At 34.1% G+C, this 25,694-nt stretch overlaps 1 protein-coding gene across 5 annotated transcripts; it reads left to right on the top strand.

Annotated features, from left to right (window-relative positions):
* Window positions 1-316: 316 nt before the first annotated feature.
* Window positions 317-24,738, top strand: LOC143257577 (T-box transcription factor TBX15-like). 5 transcript variants are annotated; one of them, XM_076516470.1, is made up of 8 exons: window positions 317-731; window positions 4,227-4,446; window positions 7,321-7,437; window positions 8,150-8,309; window positions 10,190-10,351; window positions 11,975-12,039; window positions 14,026-14,114; window positions 24,586-24,738. In XM_076516470.1, exons 1-8 carry the CDS (start codon window positions 503-505, stop codon window positions 24,651-24,653), a joined length of 1,110 nt encoding a protein of 369 aa, XP_076372585.1. In that variant the 5' UTR covers window positions 317-502; the 3' UTR covers window positions 24,654-24,738. The 5 variants fall into 5 exon arrangements, with proteins under 5 accessions (XP_076372585.1, XP_076372583.1, XP_076372584.1 ...); XM_076516468.1 differs by lacking the exon at window positions 24,586-24,738 and adding an exon at window positions 19,165-20,436; XM_076516469.1 differs by lacking the exon at window positions 24,586-24,738 and adding an exon at window positions 19,196-20,436.
* Window positions 24,739-25,694: the final 956 nt, after the last annotated feature.

Genomic DNA, 25,694 nt, shown 5'->3' on the forward strand with positions numbered 1-25,694 from the left:
CTCCCCAAACATTTGCCGTTTACATTATAAGCTTCAGGTTACGCCAATATCAGTATTATATAAGTGTACTTTGTTCTTGTAATGCGAGTCGAACAGGCTCGACAATTAATTTTTGTTGCATTAGTTGATTAAGAACTCGACGTATTACTTTCTTCCTTGATATGCTAATAAACTTTCACACCATAGGCTTTAAGACACATATCTAGGTGTGTAAGATTGGGTTAAAGAGTGCGAACTTTCGATTGGTAGGCCGAGCTTCCTGGAACGCCCATTTATAGCACGTGGGTTTGGGTTCTTAACTTAGGTGGTAACTAACAGTGCAGACAGAACAATTGTTACACCAGTGTGTGTGTTCGATGTCTGGTTTAATAAGATATACAAGTACTGTGTAAACCTGGTAATCAGCTGTGACTGAGGTTAGATTCTTTTAAATCTCCGCAATTTTGTTCTGTAGATGATTGTAGTGCAGTCGTAGAAGTTCAGATTCGGACAAAGGTCAGTGATGACCCTCAAGAGGCCAACTGAATCTACTGCTTCTCTCTTGAGCACAAAAGCTCGTGCTTTCTCGGTCGATGCGCTACTTGGTCCATCGCCGCCTAAAAAAGTCCAGCACAATCGACTTGACAATATAAGATCGTCATCTCCTAATCTGTTGATCTGTATGTTCGACGACAATCTGCCAGTGAGACACCAAATAGCCACCGGAAACTCTTGTAAAACTAAGATTAGTGGTAAGATTTGTGCAAAGTGAAAATAATTGTAAGGTTTTGGCAATAAAGATTTGAACTAAGAGTAGAGGTAAGATTCTGACAAATAAAGACTCACATTGAGAATATTAGTAAGAACTGGTCAAATAAAGAATTTGACTAAGAACTGGGGTAACACTTGACCGAATAAAGACTTAAATTGAGAGCAGCAGTAAACGTAAGCTAATAAAGACCCAAACTGAGAATAGCGGCAAAAACAACAAACTAAAACTAACAATAACGTTAAAACTTGAGCCAAACTCCATCTAAGAATTGCTGTGCATTTTGAGCCAATAAAGACTCCAGCTAAGAAAGAATAGCTGTATCTTTTGAGCCGATAAGAACTAAAACTGATAATATTTTTAAAACTCGAGCCAATAAAGGCTTAAGCTGAGATTTTCAGTAAGATTTAGTTTTTTTTTTTTCGAATTTCGCACAAAGCTACTCGAGGGCTATCTGTGCTAGCCGTCCCTAATTTAGCAGTGTAAGACTAGAGGAAAGGCAGCTAGTCATCACCACCCACCGCCAACTCTTGGGTTACTCTTTTACCAACGAATAGTGGGATTGACCGTCACATTATACACCCCCACGGCTGGGAGGGCGAGCATGTTTAGCGCGACGCGGGCGCGAACCCGCGACCCTCGGATTACGAGTCGCACGCCTTACGCGCTTGGCCATGCCAATTAAATTAAATGCAATTAAATGCCTTCTTTATTTTCTGAATGAGACGTACGAAAATATGTTGAAAGCCAAATTTTTATTAAGGTATTATTAGAAAATAAAGATACGGAAGTATGGTCATTTAATCGACCCGTAATTATTGCAGCAACTTGGAATGATGATTTTCGGTGAGTGCTGTTAAACTGAATCACCTGTTTTAGTTATTAAAATGTCTATAGCGCACGACGTGAAAAAAAAGTTAAAGAATTTCACATTTCACGTTGAAGCAGCTTGTCGTGCGTCGCTACTCTAAATGTTTGCACCCAAACTTCTGAATAACTAAAACTCTAAATAGCCCAATTTTGATAAGAATGTGATTGTATTCATTGATGTTAAAAGATCGGTTAATCTTCTGCCCCCAGTGGTACAGCGGCATGTTTACGGACTTACAATGCTAGAAACCCTGTTTCAAGACCTGTTGTGGGAAGAGCACAGCTAACCTTATATATAGCTCTGTGCTTAACTTGAAACAAGCATAGTTAATTCAAATTTTGAAATATACATATTGAAAAGCAAATCATTTCAATTTTCTGATTTGTCTGTCTGGTTCAAAATGAAACTGATTTGTAGTTTCTGCATTTTGTTGATTTAATTATTTCAATTGGTGGAAGTTGTGAACTTCACTTTTGTCTATATTATAGTTAGCCCAATATTTCAATTGTTCTATAACGTATTTTTCCCTTTCTTTTTGACCTAAGTTATCCTGTTATATAAGTTTTGTAGCAATGGAAGTAATCTTGGATGAAATGTTCAAACGCTCTAAGCTTGGTAGACTGCTATAAGGGTTTATATATATTTGCGGCTTCATGAAACAAAAATAAGTAAAACAAATATCTTCATTACTTGACAGAAAAACGCGAACATTGCCGACTTTGACATGAAATGGTTAAAATGACCACCTACGAAGCGTAGGGACGCCTATTTATTCGCCGATTCAAGCTTTCGTTTGATGATCATTATAAGCCTGTAACTAGATAATGACAGCCTTAGTTTCAACAGAAGAAATCGTATGATTAAGATAGGGTACGAACGAAAGGGTTGCTAAAGATTTCATTTCTGTCAACATAACAGATAAAAAGATCGAGATAATTTAAGATAATTATACAAAAACCAAGAAAACCAGACGATTACTTAATAAACTCTATGTAGCTTAAAGATGATAAAATTGGGCAAATGTCATTAGGACTCGGCATGTGACAACACTTCTAATATGATGTCTGACAATGTTTTCAGTGAATAAAATATATTGATGGTGTCTAAAGCTCAAAAGTTAAAATGGTTTAAAATATTACTTTAAAGTTTTCTAAAGTTCGAAGGTTAAGTTGGTTAAGAAATCTGCGTAGACAATATTTGAAAGTTTAAAGATTAAATGGTGTAAAAAGGTTCGCATCATTTAATATATATGAGAAAGCTGACCAACAACAAAAAACTTGTTTACTTGTTTGTTTGTTGATTACAATAGTAACATGTGTGCGTGGGAAGATTTTTTAAACTATACTAAACTATGGAGAAGTAGAGAAGAACGAAAAAAGTCACCACGTGCGTAAGGGATGGGTTGCTGAATGCATAGGAACCGATATTTGGGGAATAGACCTTTCATCCTTCAGCGCAATGTCCACGTGTTTTGTGTGTAGATTTCATTATATGTTTATATGTACTAAGACTATTGGCACCATCACTCTGTTGAGTTTTAATACTTGCTCTCGGTACGTACTTTTTGAAATCTGATATATCTTACTTGATAAGTTGATCAATTTTTCGTTTTCAATCAGAGCATTCGACTTAAAAGTTCCTTTGTAGTAGAAGGTTTGATGTGTATCACGTGTTATGTAATAGATTTAACTAAACAGAAGGTTTGGTGTATACCATATGTTGTGTAATAGATTTAACCACTTAGGTTTAATCTTACAGTCAATGAACACAGGTTCTTTTAGAATTCTACTCACCTACTTTCATACGTAACCAGTCTAGGCAAATAGCTATTAATTTACAAGCTGTAGACCCAAGATGTCTATGAATGCCATATTTTGTTCAGGTGACATGAAGTTCGGTAAGACATTGACCTGAAATAAAGCAGTGAGATATTAGTATAATTTTATTAATCATTGAGAGATGAACGACTCTATACACTGTAAATGAGGACTGGTTTTTAGTTATTTTTCTGTCTTATGGATATGTCTTCTAGTTGCATCCCACGTCAATGGAAAACAACGGTAACATTTAACAACTCATTTGCAAATTGGTACCTTCAGTACTTTATTGCTTATTCATTGTAATTTATTAACTCATTCCAAAACAATCACATAACTATCTCCTAAGAAATAAGATCTCATATCATACCTCCAAACTACGATGAGAGAAATAGCTTTGTAAGTCTGTAAACTTCCTGCTGTTCTACATGGGTGAAGGGGGAATTTACGCGTAAAAATTAACCTAAAAGGCTTAATATTGAAGGAAAGCCTTGGGATCTCAGAAACTACATCGGTTCCCAGAGTATCTGTTACTTTTCCTTCCTGACTCCGAGCCTGGAAAGCCTTTTTGTTGAAAGTGAAAATCCCCTCTCACAAATAATGTGTAGTGAAAAACTGAAGTAAATTCCCCTACGAATCAACAAGCGACCTTATTTCTATGAGTAAATATATGTATATATGTATTACGATAAAGAGCAAATATTTATTAAACAAAAAAGTTTTGCTTACAAAAGCCTACTTATAACCTTTTATTTTAAGTTTCTGAAATTTTCAAACAATTTCACGTTAGAAGCGGATGAAGATTGTCATCAGCCATTTTCACCAAAGGAAAATAATTTACTAATTTCACGAGAACACTCGATGTCGTTGCTCAGTAGCAACGAGACCCAAGATGTTGGTAGAAATAAGCAAGGGGCGGAAGCAGACATCCAGGTTAAGTTATGTCAAAAAGAATTATGGAATCAGTTTCACAGTCTTGGAAACGAAATGATTATTACGAAAGCTGGAAGGTAAGGAAAAATAATTCTAAGGATTTTTATAATATTGTTTTCATTCTGACATGTGCTTCCTGGGCACACACACACACACATACATAACTTTAAAGACAATAAGGGACTTATTCGTCCATTTAGGCCGTCCCATCCCTAAACAAAATATTAACGAAGCTTCCCTTTAAACTCCCTCAAGTAAATTGCATCCACCATCTGCAGTGAATCCATTCCAAAGGTCAACCACCATGTTAGAAAAAAATAAAAATTTCAGTTGAAGATGACTCCTACCTACTCTGGCCTATTTTTTGTCCTACCATTCTTACAATTAAGTATGAAAAAAATAATGCACCAATAGTTCATTTCCCTAAGCAATCTTAAACACCTCAATCAGAACCTCTCTGACTTTTCCTTTCTCAAGAGAAAACAATTTCAGAGGTCTTAAGCAGTTCTCGTATGCCAACTCTTCCACCCCAGGTATTACCGTTGTAGCCTTCCTCCAACCTTTCAAAAATTCAGTGTCTTTCCTCAATATTTTAATACTTCGAATGTGACCTAACCTATGTAATTCAATTATAAACTATTTTTTCTTTAATTTAATAATTTCATTGATTCGTCCTGAAATCATTTTTTGCCCTAACTAGTAATAGTACGTTATCTAAATTATGTTGTTCCATAATACTCTAAAGGTTATTCTCATCAAAATTATACTCATTATTCAAATTATGAATCCCACGTGCATTACCTTGCATGTATTATAATTAAAGTTTATTTGTTATCTATTCGCCCGGGGTTTACATTTGTAAAGTATCCTTTATTCTCGCAGTCAGCAACAAACAAAACCATGATATTACCAGCAGATTCAAATAATTTAGTGACCACTATTTCATCCACGTCGTTAATGCAAATACAAAAGAACAAACGCCTTAATACTGAGCCCTGAGAACTTGAGACATTAACCTAGTTTAACTGAATTCCATTTGTAGCAATCCTCTGCTTTCTTCCGCCTAGTCTGTTTCCTATTGGTCCTGAGCATACAATAAACTTAATGATTTTCATACGTGATCTGACCAACATGAAACCCTTACTATTAATAACATTAGTTGACTTCCAATCTTCCACTACCAGCCCAATAATAAAACCTTACTATTAATAACATTAGTCAACTTCGAATCTTCCGCTAATTGCCCATTATTAAATCCTGACTATTAATAACATTAGTCAACATCAAAGCTTCCACTGTGTGTGTATGTGTTTTTCTTATAGTAAAGCCACAACAAGCTATCTGCTGAGCCCACCGAGAGGAATCGAACCCCTGAGTTTAGCATTGTAAATCCGTAGACTTACCGCTGTACTATTGGGGGGCCCAAGCTTCCACTACCAGCCCACTATTAAATCGCTACTATTATTATTTACATTTTCAGTTGATCATTTTTCATACATAGTTTTGGATTTCTTCATGTCACACAGAACAGTTTTTCTTGATCTTCTGTTATCTCTGATCATAGCAGTAAGTTCCTAAATTTATAGTGTAACTCTTTCATTTTATCTTCATACTCTTTGTGAATGAATCTGGTTGTTTTACTTGCAGTCTATCTTGAATATTTAAAAACATACTTTTAAAAGTTATCCACATTTGATCAACTGTTAAGTTTCGGATTATTTATCCTTATTAGTGAAATTAAAATCTTTTTCTGTGTTGCTATGTGTTAGTGAAGTTGAAATCTCGACCTGCGTGTTTTTATCGGATTTCTTCTCAAGTCAGACTAAATACCTTTCTAAAAATTGCGTGATATCATGTTTTGTTTCCTGTTTTAGAACGTATAAGAAAAAACAGAGAAAATTCTTATACAATTTACAATAATGGAAACGTACTTATCGACAGTGCGTTTTTGGGGCCTTCAGATCGTTTGTACCCAATCAGTAAAACATATTTCGTAATTCTATCCTGCCTTATTAATCCGGCCATGCCTTCAATTTCCATTTTAGTTGAGTGGAGTGAACACCAGTATATGGTAAAGTTATTAACACTGGCAGTCTAGAGATGTCAACATTTAATTACGAAGGAGCAGAAAGTTGTTTTATTATTTTCTGAAAATTAAATAATATAACGTTCTGGAAAACGATTCACTTTGAAAATTAGTGCTAAGTTATTTAGTTCTTGTTGAAAAAGTTCAGACATGTTGTAGACACGGTATACAAAGTACTTTATTAGATTACTTTGAATAACGTCTGTATACTAATTTATGATATACTCCAATGTCAAACGTTTCAATTGTGTTGTTCTTTTCTCTTTTTCGTTTTAAATGCAACAAATACGTCATCTACATAAGAGTTATAATTATAAACCAATGGTTTAAACTGAGAAGGGCAGACATTTAGCCATTTTTCTACATAAACACACAAATACGTTAGCCATGATAACCTGTGCTAACTCTTATCTGTTTGTTCATAAAATTATCCGATAAATTTAAAACAAATACTTAACTTCGAATACGAGTTGTATCCAAACTGTTTAATCCGTTTATTAATTTTCTTCAAATAATAATTCCAAACATTCTCAACATTCTCATCTAGGTTATCTTTAAATACTTCATCATTAAAACTCATATTAACTATTTGCGTTCAAAATTCACTTATGTTGTAGGATGTATTTAACTGTGTATTTATATATATGCATTCTTCATAAATAGAGACCCAGGAAAATGTTTGATAAAAGTTCATTTTTTTCTAATCAAAGAATGACATTTAGCTACATTTACATATTACCCTTTAGAACTTTGTACTGCTTGTCTCATTATAAATACATATCAAACTTAATACCTGTAGCAGTACAGTAGTTATTTTAAAGAAATGGTTATTTTCAAACAACAACAATACCTTTTTTAAATACAGGAGGATGTTTCCGGCCTTGAAGGTCAATGTTACGGGCTTGGATCCAGATGGCTACTATTTGATTTGGGTAGAAATCGCTTCTGTGGATAACAATCGATACAGATACGTGTATCCTAGGTAGATAAGTCCTTCATATCTTCACAGTTGTATCACATGTTAAGAATACCAGCAAGATGAAGGATCCTAATATTTAAGGACTACATAAAAACCAAGGACTATGTTCCAGTATTTATTCATATACATTTCTGATGAACAGTTTCCTAAATTTCAGTATTCTAAATATATCAACTCTATGATAAATTCTTAAGAACTAAACTATTTTATTTTTGCTTGGTTTTATAATATATTGTATTTTAAACACAATAACCTATTTGTTTTTATATTGAAGTATTGATGATTTTATATAATATGTTTGTACAGGTTCACTAGTGAGCTAAAGTTGTTTTGTTTTTTTTCCTTTTACATTTAGAATTTAAAGTACACCACTGTGTATCCATTTTAGAACTTAGAAAGTTTTCTACGTTTCCTGGATGAAACTATTTCATTGTATATCTATAACAAGACGTAGAAAATCTTGTAAAAAATGTGATAACAACGATGGAAACATTTAGCTCATAAAATTATTTTATAAACTATTCATATTTTACAAAATAGTGTGTATCCTATAATTTATAATAATAATGAAAAAAGAGATTATACGCTGAAATAAATGCTTATCCGTCTTCAAACGACCATAGTAAAAAAGATTATTTTCAACGTTTATCATCTTGAAACAAAGTATTTATATAATGTGTAAATCACAAAATTTTCTGTCTTTCCGTGTTAACAGCTCCCAGTGGATGATTGCAGGAGCTGGTGATGTACCTTTACCTACCAATCGCTACCTACATCCTGACATTCCTGCTAAAGGCCATCACTTAATGGCGCAAATTGTGAACTTCGACAAGCTCAAGTTGACCAATAGTAAACAGTCAACTGAAAAGGGCCAAGTAGGTTATCTCAGAGTTTTAATTAGTCAAGCTTAATTCTTCAGTATTATCCGAAATTATAGTTACACGGTTGCTTAACAGAACCACAAACACTGAGCCACAGATAAGTAGTTTTATTCAGAAGAGATATGCTACTCAGTCTTAATTAAGTTATTTTTATACAATAATTAGTGGCTTGTGACCCTCATCTAATACGTGGTCGGACATTTCGTCTGGACTGAGTGTGGTATAAACTTTACAATATTCCAAAGGTCGATTGTGGTAAATTAAAGTCTGCTACGAGTTATCTGTTGTTACCAGATAATTAATATGATGTTCCATGAATGCTTTTTCCAAATGTGACGCGTTGATTGTGTCGTGTTCATCGCGACCATGCTGTCTGAATTGTCCTCGAAGACAGTGGTAAATGTATGGACTTACAAAACTCTGAAATCCGGTGCTAGATTTCCCGCGGTGAACACAGTAAATATCTCAACGTGGCTTTGCTTTCAAACAAACAAACTGGCTGAATCAATCTCGGATAATAAAAGCACTATAGATTGTTGCATTAATGTCTCTCAGGGTGGAAATATAGCCATAATCCGTAATGCATTATTTAAGTTAACTGTAGACGTTACACCCACCTGTGTGTAGGAATCAAATGATTGAACCTTTGTGATAATTATGTTTTCTACACCATTAGCTCTATTTCCAGTAGTTTGAAGTTTCTTGGTATAGCAAAGCAAAGTTCATTCTGCCTGCACAGAAAACGTTGTGACGTGTTTATTACTCACGTAACACTTTTGGTCATTCATTTTTCACACTTTGTTGAAGCTGTTCTTTCTTCTTCGCATCCGAGACAAGCAGCTGCCGGCTGTCATATGTTATCTTTTTATATTACGTAGTTATAAATTATCAAATTCAACACATAACAGAAATATTTATTCTTACCTTTCTCTTGTAGAATAACCCTGACCTCACGTGGAGAGATCCTTGTTCTTACTGCTGTCTTGTTTAATAACCATGACATTACAGAAAGAGATTCTTGTTCTTACCGTTGTCTTGTAGAATAACCATGACATCACGGAGAGAGATTCTTGTTCTTACCGTTGTCTTATAGAATAACCATGACATCACGGAGAGAGATCCTTGTTTTTACCGTTGTTTTGCTGGAATAACCATGACATCACGGAGAAAAATCCTTCTTCTTACCGTTGTCTTGTAGAATAACCATGACATCACGGAGAGAGATCCTTGTTTTTACCGTTGTCTTGCTGAATAACCATGACATTACGGAGAGAGATCCTTGTTTTTACCGTTGTCTTGCTGAATAACCATGACATCATGGAGAGAGATCCATGTTTTTACCGTTGTCTTGCTGAATAACCCTGACATTACAGAGAGAGATCCTTGTTTTTACCGTTGTCTTGCTGAATAACCATGACATCACGGAGAGAGATCCTTGTTCTTACCGTTGTCTTGCTGAATAACCATGACATCACTACACGTTTATAAATCAGTCAACTGACGAACATGATCTAACTTTTTTGCACATGAAAATAAACTAAATGTTCTAGAAGTGTGTTTAAAAGGTGAAGCATTCTAATCTAGACACCTAAGTAATTTAATTCGTGATGATGAAAAACCCACTTGAAGTAAAATTGTATTTCAAGATGGCTGGTATGGGTATTCTTAGATCGAAACGCTCTTCTCTGCTTTATTATAATAAAAGTTTTAATACTCACACCAACCGTATGAGTATTAAATACTCATAGATACATTTCGACACCAAAGATTTAATTTTTCATTTTATTTTTAACCAAAGAGATCAGTACAGTGTATTAAGTGTGCACAAGGTATATTTAGTGCTGTTATGATAATATAAATCTACCTTTTTTCAGATTGCTCTTCACTCAATGCACAAGTACCAACCACTGATCTACATACAGAAAGTGGAAACTCCATTTACTGTTCCAGATCAAGCTGTTGATACAAAATTAGCATTTCAGTTCTCCTTCCCAGAAACTGTATTTATTACAGTGACAGCTTACCAGAACCAGGAGGTAGATTAAAATATTTAGAGTTACTTTAAGCAAAGCAACATTAATATATCCAATAAGAAGATTAACTAAACAAGTAAGAAAAGAATACCATATTGGAGTCAGCTACTTTAAAATGAAATAAAAATCTACTATTATCGAGGTCCGGCATAGCCAAGCGTGTTAAGGCGAGCGACTCGTAATCTGAGGGTCGCGGGTTCACATCCCCTTCGCGCCAAATATGCTTGCCCTTTCAGCCGTGGGGGCGTTATTATGTGACGGTCAATCCCACTATTCGTTGGTAAAAGAGTAGCCCAAGAGTTGGCGGTGGGTGGTGATGACTAGCTGTCTTCCCTCTAGTCTTACACTGCTAAATTAGGGACGGTTAGCACAGATAGCCCTCGAGTAGCTTTGTGCGAAATTCGAAAACAAAAAACAATACTATTATCGAAATAAAGTAAAAGTAAAATGGATAATATATAAAAATGATAACCAATAAGTTCAATATGTAAGATTAGTAGACGAAAAATAACTGTGGTCAATGTAAGAAAACAACCTGAAGAAATAGGTAAGATAGAGTATGGAATCCAATAGGTACAACATGCAAGGTTAACAGTCAAAAATATACCGTGACTAGGATGAACAACAACGAAATAGAGGGAGAAGTAAAAAATAACATCTTAGCGCAAGATTAGTAGAGGATTTTTTTTGTAACCAATGAGACTACCATTCAAAAGAAATATTAAGGTGTGGAATTAACATTTGTATCAGAACCAACGTTTAAAGCTAGTGTAATATTACAATATATGTAGCTTGCAGGAATACATTTTGTATCAAGGAAGAGTGAAAGATTTCAGATATTATTCTAGTCGTATTAAGTTTAATTTGTTGTGTTTTATTAGCTTTGGCGTCAATAATCTTACGTATTAACGGTTTATTTATTGAAAAGCTAGTAATTTATATGTATTTAATCCATTAAATGAGCACGAAACTCTCTTATTACTAAAATGTTACTGCTTCATTTCTTTGGTTGTAATTTATTATTATTTACTTCTCACTAATAATTTAACGTACTTTAGGTATTTGAATAATATGCGAAATACTGTCAAGTCACATTAAATTAGGCCTACGTTATTTGTTTGCTTCGCTCTTTCAAATCGCACTGAACTGTATACGTATCAAAATTTGTCTGTTGCAGTCCAAAAAACTGATTAGACGTCTACGTCATCTTTACTTCATAAATTTTATGTTTTTTGCTAAACAAAAAAAGAAACAGCTAAATAAAAGTTACCAATTACTTAGTGGACGATTACTTCTGTCATTTGTACTACAGTTTCTCGGCATCATGTATACTACGTGATTAAAAATGAGAAATTTGTAACTAATTGAAACACCGCTTTACATTCAAGCTTAATTTGAGTTGTATAAATATTATGTAGATCCATGGTGTTTTTGAACGTCAGGTTAATTTTGGATATTTCGCTTCTCTTTGTATTATCAGGTTGAAGTATAAAACCTTTATGACATTATTTGTTTTGGGAGTGTTTTTCTTTTAAAATGATATTTCTGACCTTATTTGAAAATTGTTTGTGTATTTTGAAGATAAATTATAAAAATAAAATTAAAACATTACACTATTTTTTTCAGATTACCAAACTTAAGATTGCATCTAATCCATTTGCCAAAGGATTCCGTGATCCAGTAAAAAATTCGTAAGTTGGTGATAGCCCTTAAATTTTTCAATTTCCATTTTATGTGTGTGTTTTCTTATAGCAAACCCACATCGGATTGTTTGCTGAGCCCAACGAGGGGAATTGAACCGCTGATTTTAGCGTTGTAAATCCGAAGACATACCGCTATAATAGCGAGGAGTTCCATTTTACGTAGAATGTTACCAAGTTGTGACATAAAATATTTGTCGTTTTACGTATTATACATGTACATATATATATATTTCTGTTTTACACAAGTTTTCGTTGAATGTGAATCACAATGCAAGTGGAGGAGTATTTGCTAATATTGATGCTACAAAAAAGCAGTAATTGCTTAAACAAATTTATTCACAATAAAACATTTCTGTTTGCTATTTTCACCATGCAAAAAAATATACTTTCATCTCAGTATCTATCAAAATTGTTGTTATAACCGCTACGTACATAGGTTTAATATCAGTTGGGTTGCTTCTGGTGGCCATGTCTTCTGATGTTTTAGTTTGATTATCGGCCACAATTTCAGCCATTATCTCGTCTACAGCGTTCTATCTACCAGTTCTGTCACACTTGAAGTGAGGGTAATGATATAATACAATTCCTATTTTAATCATTCATTATTATTTAATATGGTTTAATCATTTCAAAGTTATTATTATTTCTAACACTTTATAAAAATAAGCTCGTATTCAGTGTTTACGAACCACATTATACATTAAGTCATTCAAGTTGATTTCTGTAAATGAAATCAACGAATCTTTTCTTGTACTGTTGGTTATTAACTAAGGTATAAATGTGGTGGGCTATATCAGAAGAGTTTAGTTTTTATTTATTGATAAAATCATTAAATATGTCGATAAAGAAAAGTTAAAATTATTCAAATTTTCATTAAAAGAGCTATGAGAGAAAGAAATGGTAGCGTTTTTAGTTTTGGAAGGTGAGCTGCTAACGATCATATTTACTAATCTCTCACTCAGAGATAACCACAAGAACAATACACATGGAATCTCCAGATGACATCAGAACGGCGCCAGGCTTGAGGGCTAATCAAGAGCCATGTCTGGTCCGGGCCAGCAAAGTTACACTTCTTATCGTTGTATGCACATGTCGAAGAAAAAAGATCGGTGTGAATAACAGCTGTAGTTGAACGTTTTAAGCCTGATAACATTTTAATCACGCGTCACTTTATAACTCGTCAGATAGAGGAAGTCGTCATTTTATTAAACTAGGCTGGTCTGTGTACTGATTTCTTGATTAATTTCGCTGTATCACTCTCAATAAGAAAAACCTGCTTAAGTAATTTTCAGTGACCAGAAAATAAACAATTTAAAGTGATTCACGTTGCGATTAGTATTCCCAAATTATGCTGTATGATAAAATTAGAGAAATCTTATAAGAATCAAACTTTCACATTACAAAAACCTAACTTATAAATAACAAAGATCCTGTTACTTTTTCTACATACTTCTATAAAATATTGAAAACAAACTACTTCACACAAATAAAGTGTGTCAAAACTATAAATAGATAAGCAAGTTGAACAATACGTCAATTAAACCGAAATTTGTAAACCTACTGTTTACTTTTATGATATTAAATTTTCAGATATCTTTAAGACTTTATTTACCTATAACAACAGGCTTTAAACCAGCACAGTAAACTTGACATTTTCGTGGTTGCCCCACCTGTGTCCTCAATGATTGCTTAGCCAGAACAACTTGAAAGCTGACTTTGTCAGATTATTGGTTAAACTTTCTACTAGTGATCACTTTGTAATACTTTTGTGAGATATGTGGAAATTATACAGTAATACTTTGAGTCACCTCTTTTTCCGTTCTTATAGTACAGCAAAAACTCAGTTTTAATACATTAAATATTGTTCGTTATAGTAGAATTCTAATAGTTTTAATTTTCAGTGTTCTGAACAGGTAAAAATAGTGCAGGAAGGCAGAGTTGTTATATCAGTTTATGTGCATTGTATTTACACAGAGAAGGATGCGATGAAATAGCTCGTCGTCACATGGGAAACCTGACATCTTTCAGTAAAAGCGTTGTGACAACAGAAGGAAACATAATTAGTAAGTATTTGTCTTATTTGTCTCTATTGATTATTTTAAGCTCTTTTTTAATTATTGTTTATAAAACAGTGGCCTAGGAAGCGTAAGGGCCTGGAACTCTCACTTTTCAACAGTGGCGGATTTAAGGGTGTGTGGGTCCAAGAGCTAATAATTTTCGTGGGCCTTACATCCCATGTAATTTTACATATAATACAATTATCAATGAACACCAAACATGCTTACCCTTTCAGCCATAGGGACGTTATAAAGTGACTGTCAATCCCACTATTTGTTAGTAAAAGAGTATCCCAACAGTTGGCGGTGGGTGGTGATGACTAGCTGGATACTCTAGTCTTACACTGCTAAACTAGGGACTGTAAGCGCAAATAGTCCTCTTGTATCTTTGCGCGAACGTCAAAAACAAACAAACCAGAAATACTACTTTTATAAAAATGTTAAAGTATTTGTTTCTAGTTTATAATAATTATATCTATCTGGTTGTTTTTTTAGATAATTAAACTAATGGTCAGAAACGTTACTTTCATGTGTTGTTTGACTTACTACTTCTTTTTTTATACAAATTGGTGGGTTTAATAATGCGATATAACTTATATTCGTTTGACGAACTCTGTTGAAATTTTCAGGGACGCCATTTATGGCACCTTGTGCCTACTCTTCAGTGCTCTTTCCTTCAACTTATCGTTATCATCAACAACCATTAAACCCTTTCTATGTGCCTTTAAATGTGTATCCATTTGGAACACCCGTTCCTTCGCCCCTTTCTACGGTCACGTCATTAGATAATGGGAATTCCTATGCCTTTTCGCCTTTCAGGAATTTATCCTTTTCATATTCATCATATTCTCATATACCCACTGAAAAAATCCCAATCGTTAGTACAAATTCAACATCTCGAGATGAAGTAAAAGACGAAACAAAGCCAACAGCAAGGGTTGCCCCAAGCTTTCTACAGTTTCCAAGTTTTACATGCACTGATTGAAAGACACTCAACTGTAACCACAAACTCAGCATCTTGAAGTGAAGTGAAAGACGAAACAAAGCTAACAGCCTTAATATTTCTAGAGTTTCCAAGTTTTACATGTACCGATTGAAAGACACTCAATTGTAACCACAAACTCAGCATCTTGAAGTGAATTGAAGGACGAAACAAAGCCAACAGCCCCAATATTTCTAGTTTCCAAGTTTTACATGTACCGATTGAATGACACTCAATTTTAACCACATACTCAGCATCTTGAAGTGAAGTGAAGGACAAAACAAAGCCAACAGCCCCAATATTTCTAGTTCCAAGTTTTACATGTACCGATTGAAAGACACTCAATTGTAACCACAAACTCAGCATCTTGAAGTGAAGTGAAGGACGAAACAAAGCCAACAGCCCCAATATTTCTAGTTTCCAAGTTTTACATGTACCGATTGAATGACACTCAATTTTAACCACATACTCAGCAACTTGAAGTGAAGTGAAGGACAAAACAAAGCCAACAGCTCAAATATTTCTATAGTTTCCAAGTTTCACATGTACAGATTGAAAGACACTCAATTGCAACCACAAACTCAGCATCTTGAAGTGAAGTGAAGGACGAAACAAAGCCAACAGCCCCAATATTTCTAGGGTTTCCAAGTTTTACATATACCGATTGAAAGACACTCAATTGTAACCACAAATTCAGCATCTTCAAGTGAATTGAAGGACGGAACTAAGCCAACAGCCCCAATATTTCTAGAGTTTCCAAGTTTTACATGTACCGATTGAAAGACACTCAATTGTAACCACAAACTCAGCATCTTGAAGTGAATTGAAGGACGAAACAAAGCCAACAGCCCCAATATTTCTAGAGTTTCTAAGTTTTACATGTACCGATTGAAAGACACTCAATTGCAACCACAAACTTAGCATCTTGAAGTGAAGTGAAGGACGAAACAAGGCCAACAGCCCCAATATTTCTAGAGTTTCCAAGTTTTACATATACCGATTGAAAGACACTGATTTGTAACCACAAATTCAGCATCTTGAAGTGAAGTGAATGATGAAAGAAAGCCAACAGCCCCAATATTTCTAGAGTTTCTAAGTTTTACATGTACCGATTGAAAGACACTCAATTGCAACCACAAACTCAGCATCTTGAAGTGAAGTGAAGGACGAAACAAAGCCAACAGCCCCAATATTTCTAGAGTTTCCAAGTTTTACATATACCGATTGAAAGACACTGATTTGTAACCACAAATTCAGCATCTTGAAGTGAAGTGAGGACGAAACAAAGCCAACAGCTTCAATATTTCTAGTTTCCAGGTTTTACATGTACCGATTGAAAGACACTCAATTGTAACCACAAACTCAGCATCTTGAAGTGATGTGAAGGACGAAACAATGCCAACAGCCCCAATATTTCTAGTTTCCAAGTTTTACATGTACCGATTGAAAGACACTCAATTGTAACCACAAACTCAGCATCTTGAAGTGAAGTGAAGGACGAAAGAAAGCCAACAGCCCCAATATTTTTAGAGTTTCCAAGTTTTACATGTACCGATTGAAAGACACTCAATTGTAACCACAAATTCAGCATCTTGAAGTGAATTGAAGGACGGAACAAAGCCAACAGCCCCAATATTTCTAGAGTTTCCAAGTTTTACATGTACCGATTGAAAGACACTCAATTGTAACCACACACTCAGCATCTTGAAGTGGAGTGAGGACGAAACAAAGCCAACAGCCCCAATATTTCTAGAGTTTCCAAGTTTTACATGTACCGATTGTAAGACACTCAATTGTAACCACAAATTCAGCATCTTGAAGTGAAGTGAGGACGAAACAAAGCCAACAGCCCCAATATTTCTAGTTTCCAAGTTTTACATGTACTGATTGAAAGACACTCAATTGTAACCACAAATTCAGCATTTTGAAGTGAAGTGAAGGACGAAAGAAAGCCAACAGCCCCAATATTTCTAGTTTCCAAGTTTTACATGTACCGATTGAAAGACACTCAATTGTAACCACAAATTCAGCATCTTGAAGTGAAGTGAGGACGAAACAAAGCCAACAGCCCTAATATTTCTAGTTTCCAAGTTTTACATGTACTGATTGAAAGACACTCAATTGTAACCACAAATTCAGCATTTTGAAGTGAAGTGAAGGACGAAAGAAAGCCAACAGCCCCAATATTTCTAGAGTTTCCAAGTTTTACATGTACCGATTGTAAGACACTCAATTGTAACCACAAATTCAGCATCTTGAAGTGAAGTGAGGATGAAACAAAGCCAACAGCCCCAATATTTCTAGTTTCCAAGTTTTACATGTACCGATTGAAAGACATTCAATTGTAACCACAAACTCAGCATCTTGAAGTGATGTGAAGGACGAAACAATTCCAACAGCCCCAATATTTCTAGTTCCAAGTTTTACATGTACCGATTGAAAGACACTCAATTGTAACCACAAATTCAGCATCTTGAAGTGAAGTGAGGACGAAACAAAGCCAACAGCCCCAATATTTCTAGAGTTTCCAAGTTTTACATGTACCGATTGAAAGACATTCAATTTTAACAACAAACTCAGCATTTCAAAATGAAGTGAAATACGAAAGAAAGACAAAGATTTTGAGATTTCCAAGTTTTACGTAGAAGAAAGCTATATTTCCTCACGGAAGTGTCTTTATATATCAACTCTTACTAAGTTTCTATGAGTTAGCTCCTATATCTTTTCTTTAAGATTCGTTTTGAGATGTTTAATACTCTAGTTATTGCCCTATGAAACATGTACTTGAATCAGTGTACTTTGTGTTCATATTCTCGTCTCTAATTCGTAACTTAAGAAAATTGACTAATGCCTTCCCAGAATGTCCACTGTTTGTAGCTAATGTTGTTTTTTATTTTCTACTTGGCATATTGCTATATTCACCCAATATGATTTGAAGGTGTATACAGACTTATTCTGTAAATCGAATGATAGATATTATATAGGACACAAACAAATAAAATGAGCATAAATTAATTCCAGCAATTTTAATTAGAAATGTGCTATTTTTTTTCAAAGCAATTAGAAAGATTTTGGTTTTATACCTCCTGCATTTGTCTATACCTTCTTAAGTAATTTCTTTGAAGTAAAAAAATGAGAAAAAATCCAAAGAAAAATTTAAATAACATAATGAATATCACACCTTAATCTGTCTGATTGATTATCTTTTATTTTAAAAATTAGCAAATCAAAACTCTGTTTACTGTAACATTAAAATAAAAAGTGAGGGAAACATTAAATAATTCAAAATTTGTCATAAATATGAACTGAAAAATGGTCAATAAATCTTCAGTTTCAAATATTTTAAAAAAGTAACAGCCATTTTTTAAGACTGTTTTTTTTTTGGTTTTTAACCATGGCCTGAAACCTAAGCTTAAAAATTATGTATTTTAAAATATTTTTTTTACTGATGTCGTTAAATTAATCTATTCTTTTCGACAAGTTGCTACACAATGTTTGAAATGCGAAACCGTTTTTTTCAATTGTTCAATTCCCGCCACATCAAATATGCTCGCCGTAAGGGCGTTAAAACGTGACTGTCAATCCCACTATTCGTTAGTAAAAGAGTAGCCCAAGAGTTGGCAGTGGGTGGTGATGACTAGCTGCCTTCCCTCTAGTCTTACACTGCTAAATTACGGACGGCTAGCGCAGACAGCCCTCGAGTAGCTTTGTGCGAAATTCCAAAACAAACAAACAAACTTTAATTTTGGATTAAATTTTGTACGCCTTCTTGTACAACTAAAGAACAGAAAAACAAAACAATTATGGCTTATATTTTTAAAGCTTCTGTTGTATATTATATACCATAATTACTTCAAATTTAAGACGCATCCCACTTTTAAATAGGGCTTTTCAGGAAAAAAAGGATTATAATTAGAAAGGAGTAAATATGTTTTAAAATAGTTTCTAAACGAATAAAAAATGTTAATAGTGCATTTAAAATGAAATATAATAATATATATATCTATGGAATACGCAGGAAATTAAGATTTTTTATTGCAATAATGTTTCTTCCTGCTTTCTTTATTTAATCAGAATGTTACTCTGATGTTTCTTCTGACTCAAGGTTATATTCTGAAGTTGAAGCATCTTCATCACTTGATTCACTGTTGTCCCAAAGAATGTCATCTTGCGTTCCATCTTCCGCATCATGAAAATCTGACGACAATTTTTCACTAATTGTTGTCCTTCGACGTAATGATAAATTTTCCCTTTTTATAAAATTTTCACACCAGCCACAAATGGCCTTGAAAGAAATACCACTATTTCCTGTACATTATTTTGTGTTTAACATTAAGACTTCTCTCGTTACAGGCAGTTTTTTATTTCGTAACTTTCTGAGGTACGTTAAAACGGCAGCATCAATTTTAGGACGTCTTCCTTTTCTTGGGCTAGTAAATTATTTTGTACTTTTTTTAGGAGAATACAACTTGGTTTTCACATCACGCTAAAGATTTGCCTCGCTCACTGTATACTTTTTACTGGCTGCACGATTCCCAATCTGTTCGGCGCACAAAATATTTTTTCTTTAAATTGCGGAATCGTACGTAAAACGCTTTTCTATGGGTAAAAATGCAATAAAAACACTACAAAATAGCGTCTTAACAACAGAAAAGTCAGACACAGACTGATGACGGTGATATCCAACAAGAGGTGATGATATCGGCAAATTTGACGTTTTGTACGTGTTTTATTAGTCTTTCTAAGCTAAGTTACTTTTAAAATATAGACCAATCTGATTGTTAATGCAGGATGTTTTGGAGAATCTTTGTTATTCGAGGAAAGTGACGTTTTCGAGACTTTCGAAGAGTGTAAAATAACATCTCGAATTTAAGCCGCAACTTTATTTTCAGTTCGGAAAAATGTGAAAAAAGGTGCGTCTTAAATTCGAAGTAATACAGTATATGTATAAGTATATATATATATACATATATATTAATAAATCTTATTTCTAATTATTACAACACGAAATGAAAATTACTTGGAACACGAAAATTTTAAAATAAAATAAAAACTTAAATTCATAATGTTTGACCTTTAAATTTTGAACATAGGACATGAGCAGTGTGCCATATTAAAAACATACATTCTGTAATCCATATACAGCAAACAGAAAAAACAAACAACCTTTAATGTATTCCTCTAGATGAGGTCTTTTATGGAAGATGGTGAGCGCAAATGTATAAGATTTTTAGTGGAAACTGCACACTTCGACGTTTGAGACATTTCCCAAAATTAACAGCTGCTATCATTAAAGTTTTTTATAGTTTAATATTTTTACAGTTATTAGGTACTTTAGAATTAAATCAGATATTTAATATAATAATGTATACATTTCACATTACGTCTTGTGGTTATTACTTTACAGTTATAATTATTAAAATAATCTGTTATAATAGCGAATTTGAGAATTTTGCCTTTGTCCGAACATACCAAAACTTTTTAATAATTATTATTACAAGTCACACGGGCCTGGCATTACCAGATGGTTAAGGCACTCAACTCGTAATTCGAGGGTCACGGTTTCTAATCACCGTCACACCAAACATGTTCGCCCTTTCAGCCGTGGAGCGTTATAAAGTAACAGTCAATCTCACTATTCGTTGGTAAAAGAGTTGCCCAAGAGTTGGCGGTGAGTGGTGATGACTAACTGCCTTCCCTCTAGTCTTACACTACTAAATTAGGGACGGCTCGGTGCAGTGGGCTAACAACCTACTCACTTAAATACTTGTTGAAGAATCCGCAAGCGATTGCGGCCCTATGTTCCTTGATGGAATCTAATGGTGATAACTAACTAACTAACTCTTAAAAGTACTAAAGAAACGAAATTATGTAAACTAGATATTAAAACATATGATCTTTGTTCTATCAAAAATAGTCTTGAAGACAATCCTAACCTAATGGTTACTATTCCTACTGAGTTATTACTGTTTCACACAGAAAAGTCGGCCTTCAACAAAAACTTAGTTTCGTTTCAACAAAAAAGTCTGATGTATTCACCCTTAAAGAAATTTTACCGTAGGTTAATACTACAGGCTCATTTTTCAAAATCAACTCTTTCTACAAACACACCTTTCAGTCCTTAAATAAATCTTTTATGTGAAAAAACTCATCACAACGTCAGCGACAACCAACCTCCACCTATACCAAGTAACTGCCTTTGACGGTATTAGCGATAATTTAACTTCTAATGCGATGATTACAATATATCAGGATCAACATTACCAATATACCAGTTCATCTCATAATAAAGATTTCCGTTGTGATTTAAAAAATATAAGAAAACGCTTTCAGAGTAGACATCGCCCATTGAAATATTCATTAGCTTAGAATATTTTGTACAATAATGTCGTAATAATATAGATAAATTGGATTTTCTAAGTAAACTTAAACACAATATCCTTATATTTGATTTGCACAAAACTTTACCAACACTTTATAAGCGAAAGACATAGTTATTAAAGTGGCGCTATAGTAGTACAGTGCAAAGATCTATACCTTGCTGAGGCTGAAAAACAACATTCTGATATTAAGTTTCACTGTCCTTTAACTAGTGATCCGACTACATTGTTTAACTTGAATATTGATAAAACAAACACCAGTAACGGTTTGCTTTCTACAGGTAACTTGCCATCGGATGCAACTAACCTAAATCTTAGTAATCCCAGAACCCTGAAATTTTACCTCCTCCCTAAGATTTATAATTCAGAAAACCCTGGTAGGGGAATTATTTTTGCGTGTAAGTGCCCCATCGAATTAATTTCGTCTTTTCTTGCTGACGTCCTTAAGCCTATCTATCGTCTCGCTTCTTTCTAATTACATAAAAGACACGACACATGAATTCCGAACATTCAACTATTTTCAATTCTCTTGTTATGAATAGGGTATATTTACCATTGGCATACAAACACTTTACACATCAATTTTCCATAACAATGGTATAAAAGTCCTGAAACATTAATTGGATCTGTGTTATTTATTAAATACCTCCACGTGTGGCCTCTTAAGTCTTGCGGAACTTGTATTCATCCTGAACAGATTCTCTTTAAATGATAAATTTTACCAACAAATAAAAGGTATTGCCATGGGTACTAAAATGGATCCCTCTTATGCTTTATTGTTTGTTGGTTACACAGAGAATAAGATATTTTTCATTTATAAGAAACACTTCCTACTCTTGACAGACGTTATTTTGATGACATTGTTGGTGCTACCAGCACACCCTTGTGTGACTTAAATCATTTGTTTACACTTCGTTTTCTCCTTCCACTCAGAGCTTACCTTCACATGGAGTTTCCTCCCAGAGAGTAAACTTTTTTAACATTCTCATTTTCACCTGACCCATCAGTACGTCATAAACCCACTGATTCCAATTATTATCTTCGCTATGAGTCTTCCCATCCAGTCATACATTTTATTCACTTCCATATTTTCATTTCTTAAGGCTTCGCAGTGAACAAATCGATTGCAAGTCGAAATCTGATGATATAAAACATTTCTTTATCATTAGCTTGTATTCCAAGTGTTTGATAGAAAAAGCCGTAAAATGCGCCTATTCTGTAACCTGACAATACACTCTAAAACCACAATCTAAGACTGCAAATCTTTGATACCACTTATTTTCACTTACTATCCTAATACACATGAAGCTACCCAGACCATCAAACAAAAGTTCAACATTTAAAAAAAATCCTCCACATTTCAGTTATAGACACGATAAAAATATAAAAAGAATAAAAACAATAAATTTCAGTCAAGAGTGACATCTAGAAATCTACCACTAACGTGAATCCAGATAGAACTTGTTGTCACAAAAAGAAATGCGTCACCTCCCAATATGTTAACACCACAACATCCATACACGGCCCAAATAGAAAATTTCAAATATAAGAGTCATTCACTTGCATTTCAACAAACATGACATATTGCTTATGGCCTCCTTGTGGCACAGCGATACGTCTACGGACTTACAGCGCTAAAAACCGTGTTTCGATATCCGTAGTGGGCAAGCACAGATAGCCCATTGTATAGCTTTCTGCTTAATCACAAATAAATGATCGATATTGTGTATGTTGTAGAAAGCGCAACATGCTATACGTTGGTCAAATGGGTCGCCACTTATGGGATTGATCACATGATCATCTCTCTTTCTTAAGAAGAGTCCCCCGCTGGGACAGCAGTCAGTCTTTGGAATTACAACACTAAAATCAGGGGTTCGATTCCCCTCGATGGACTCAGCAGATAGCCCGATGTGGCTTTGCTATAAAAAAACACACACATACATAAGAAAAATATAGACACTACAAAACACACAGGTACACACTTCAATAATCATTCGTACAGAATGTCCACCTGTATTTGGACTTACATTTGCTATATCTACTCTAACATAAAGAGAATGCCAGAAAAACCGTTTGATTTTTAAATGAGACACTGTTGATCCCTTTGGAATGAGTGAAAAGTTCTCTTCTCTTTAATTCTATTATTTCCATTTTCCCTACCTACACGTTTTTTATACTTTCTCACACCTATACTTAATGTCTACAACAGTTTCGTTCAAGGTTCGCACCCCTCCTCTAGCCTGTTACCTTTAGTCACCTTTATATTCGAATTTTTCTTTTCATTGTCCTTTTTCACTCTTACTAAGTTCACATACTTTTTATTGTTGTTTTCCTTTGTACAGTATCATCCGATTTATGTGTGCATTCATTTTCTTACGTTTTTACCTATATTTTTGTCCTGAATATTCTTTTTTGACTTTATTTATTGCGATATATTGTATTTATGCAATTTTTATACTTTTAACAAATATACACATTACTTCCGTTTTCTCATTTGTAGCTTAGGAACACTTTATTTTTGTCTTTCAAAATTTGTAGTGCATACTGGAAGAACTTACACATTTTTATAAAAGTTAAGAAAAAGAACTGTAAATAAAAACATATACTTTTCTATTTATCTGGAATGTTTGTTTGTTTTTGAATTTCGCACAAAGCTACTCGAGGGCTATCTGTGCTAGCCGTCCCTAATTTAGCAGTGTAAGACTAGAGGGAAGGCAGCTAGTCATCACCACCCACCGCCAACTCTTGGGCTACTCTTTACCAACGAATAGTGGGATTGACCGTCACATTATACACCCCCACGGCTGGGAGGGCGAGCATGTTTAGCGCGACGCGGGCGCGAACCCGCGACCCTCGGATTACGAGTCGCACGCCTTACGCGCTAGGCCATGCCGGGCCTATCTGGAATGTAAAGGTTCTTTTCATTAAACTTTTAAAAACATGTTCTCGAGCCACGTGCTACTTGTTCTTTCAACCGAATGGTTAATTAATGGTTTCATTGAAGTTGGTAACAGTATGATGTTTTATTAATCAAATTATTTTAGTTTGTGAAGTTTGAAATTCTAGTTTGTATTTTGTTATTTCTCGCTTACAAAACTCTTTTATAACATCATAGTTTATTTTCGACTTCGCTGCGACAGCGATTCCTCGCAGACAGTCTTCACAAGTTCGAAATGCTTTTGACTGACTTATACACAAGCAACCTTATAAAGAAGGGATTTTGCCCCTTGGAAAGAAAACGGTAGAAGTATGCTACAGGTTTGTGTTTATGAATTTATTATAATTTAGATGAATTAAATTCACATTTACTTCTCCGAGTTCATAAATTTAAGATACCCAAAAGTAAAATTCTTTTTTTTGTTTTGTTTTTTTACAAATTCTACTTGTATAATATTCAACCACAATGTTATTTTGGAACCGTGTGTTTTGTGTTTTTCTTATAACAAAGCCACATCGAGGTAACTGCTCAGCCCACCCAGGGAAATCGAACCGCTGATTTTAGTGCTGTAAATCCGGAGACATACTGCTGTACAAGCGGGGAGCTGTTGGAACTCATAACTGCTTGTAAAAAAAGCAAAAAAAAAGCGCCTCCCTTATTTCCACGTCCTTCCCATCATCCTCGGGAGTGTGAAAAATAAATGATTTAAAATATTAATACACAAAATCCATGGTCATGCGACTACTAGATTAGATGTTTAAAAATGATCACGTCATATACTTACTTTCTGATATTCTAACCCTTTATTCTTATTTAAGATGAAATTATCTTTACGGCGCTTCATTATTTTTATTTTTAGCCGTTATTTTATTTGGTTGAGCCAGAATAACACTTTTTATTCCCACTGGATGACGTGCAAGTAGATGTGTGTGTTCAGCTAGTGTACAGTTTTGATTTTATTTCTCTTATGTTCATTTACTCTAAATTTTAAATTTCCTCTAGTTTATTGACCACCATATTCACATTCACTTTTATAAATACCTGTTTTCTCCGTTAAATTAATTTCAAAACCTCAGTTGTATTTAATATTTGGTTTATTTTATTCAAGGGTTTTTAAAAGAGAATAAAAATTTTGTTTTGATTTTTAAATTTACGAAAAAATTGACAATTTAGACTTTGGAAATTAGGTAGAAACGACATTTATTCTATTAAATGTTGATTTTAGTTTACGTTTTTGATCATCGTTTGTTATTTTGTTAAATTTTGTCAAAGTTGCATCAACAGTA

The sequence above is a fragment of the Tachypleus tridentatus genome, chromosome 7 (genome assembly GCF_004210375.1).
Source record: "Tachypleus tridentatus isolate NWPU-2018 chromosome 7, ASM421037v1, whole genome shotgun sequence".
Lineage (NCBI taxonomy): Eukaryota > Metazoa > Arthropoda > Merostomata > Xiphosura > Limulidae > Tachypleus > Tachypleus tridentatus.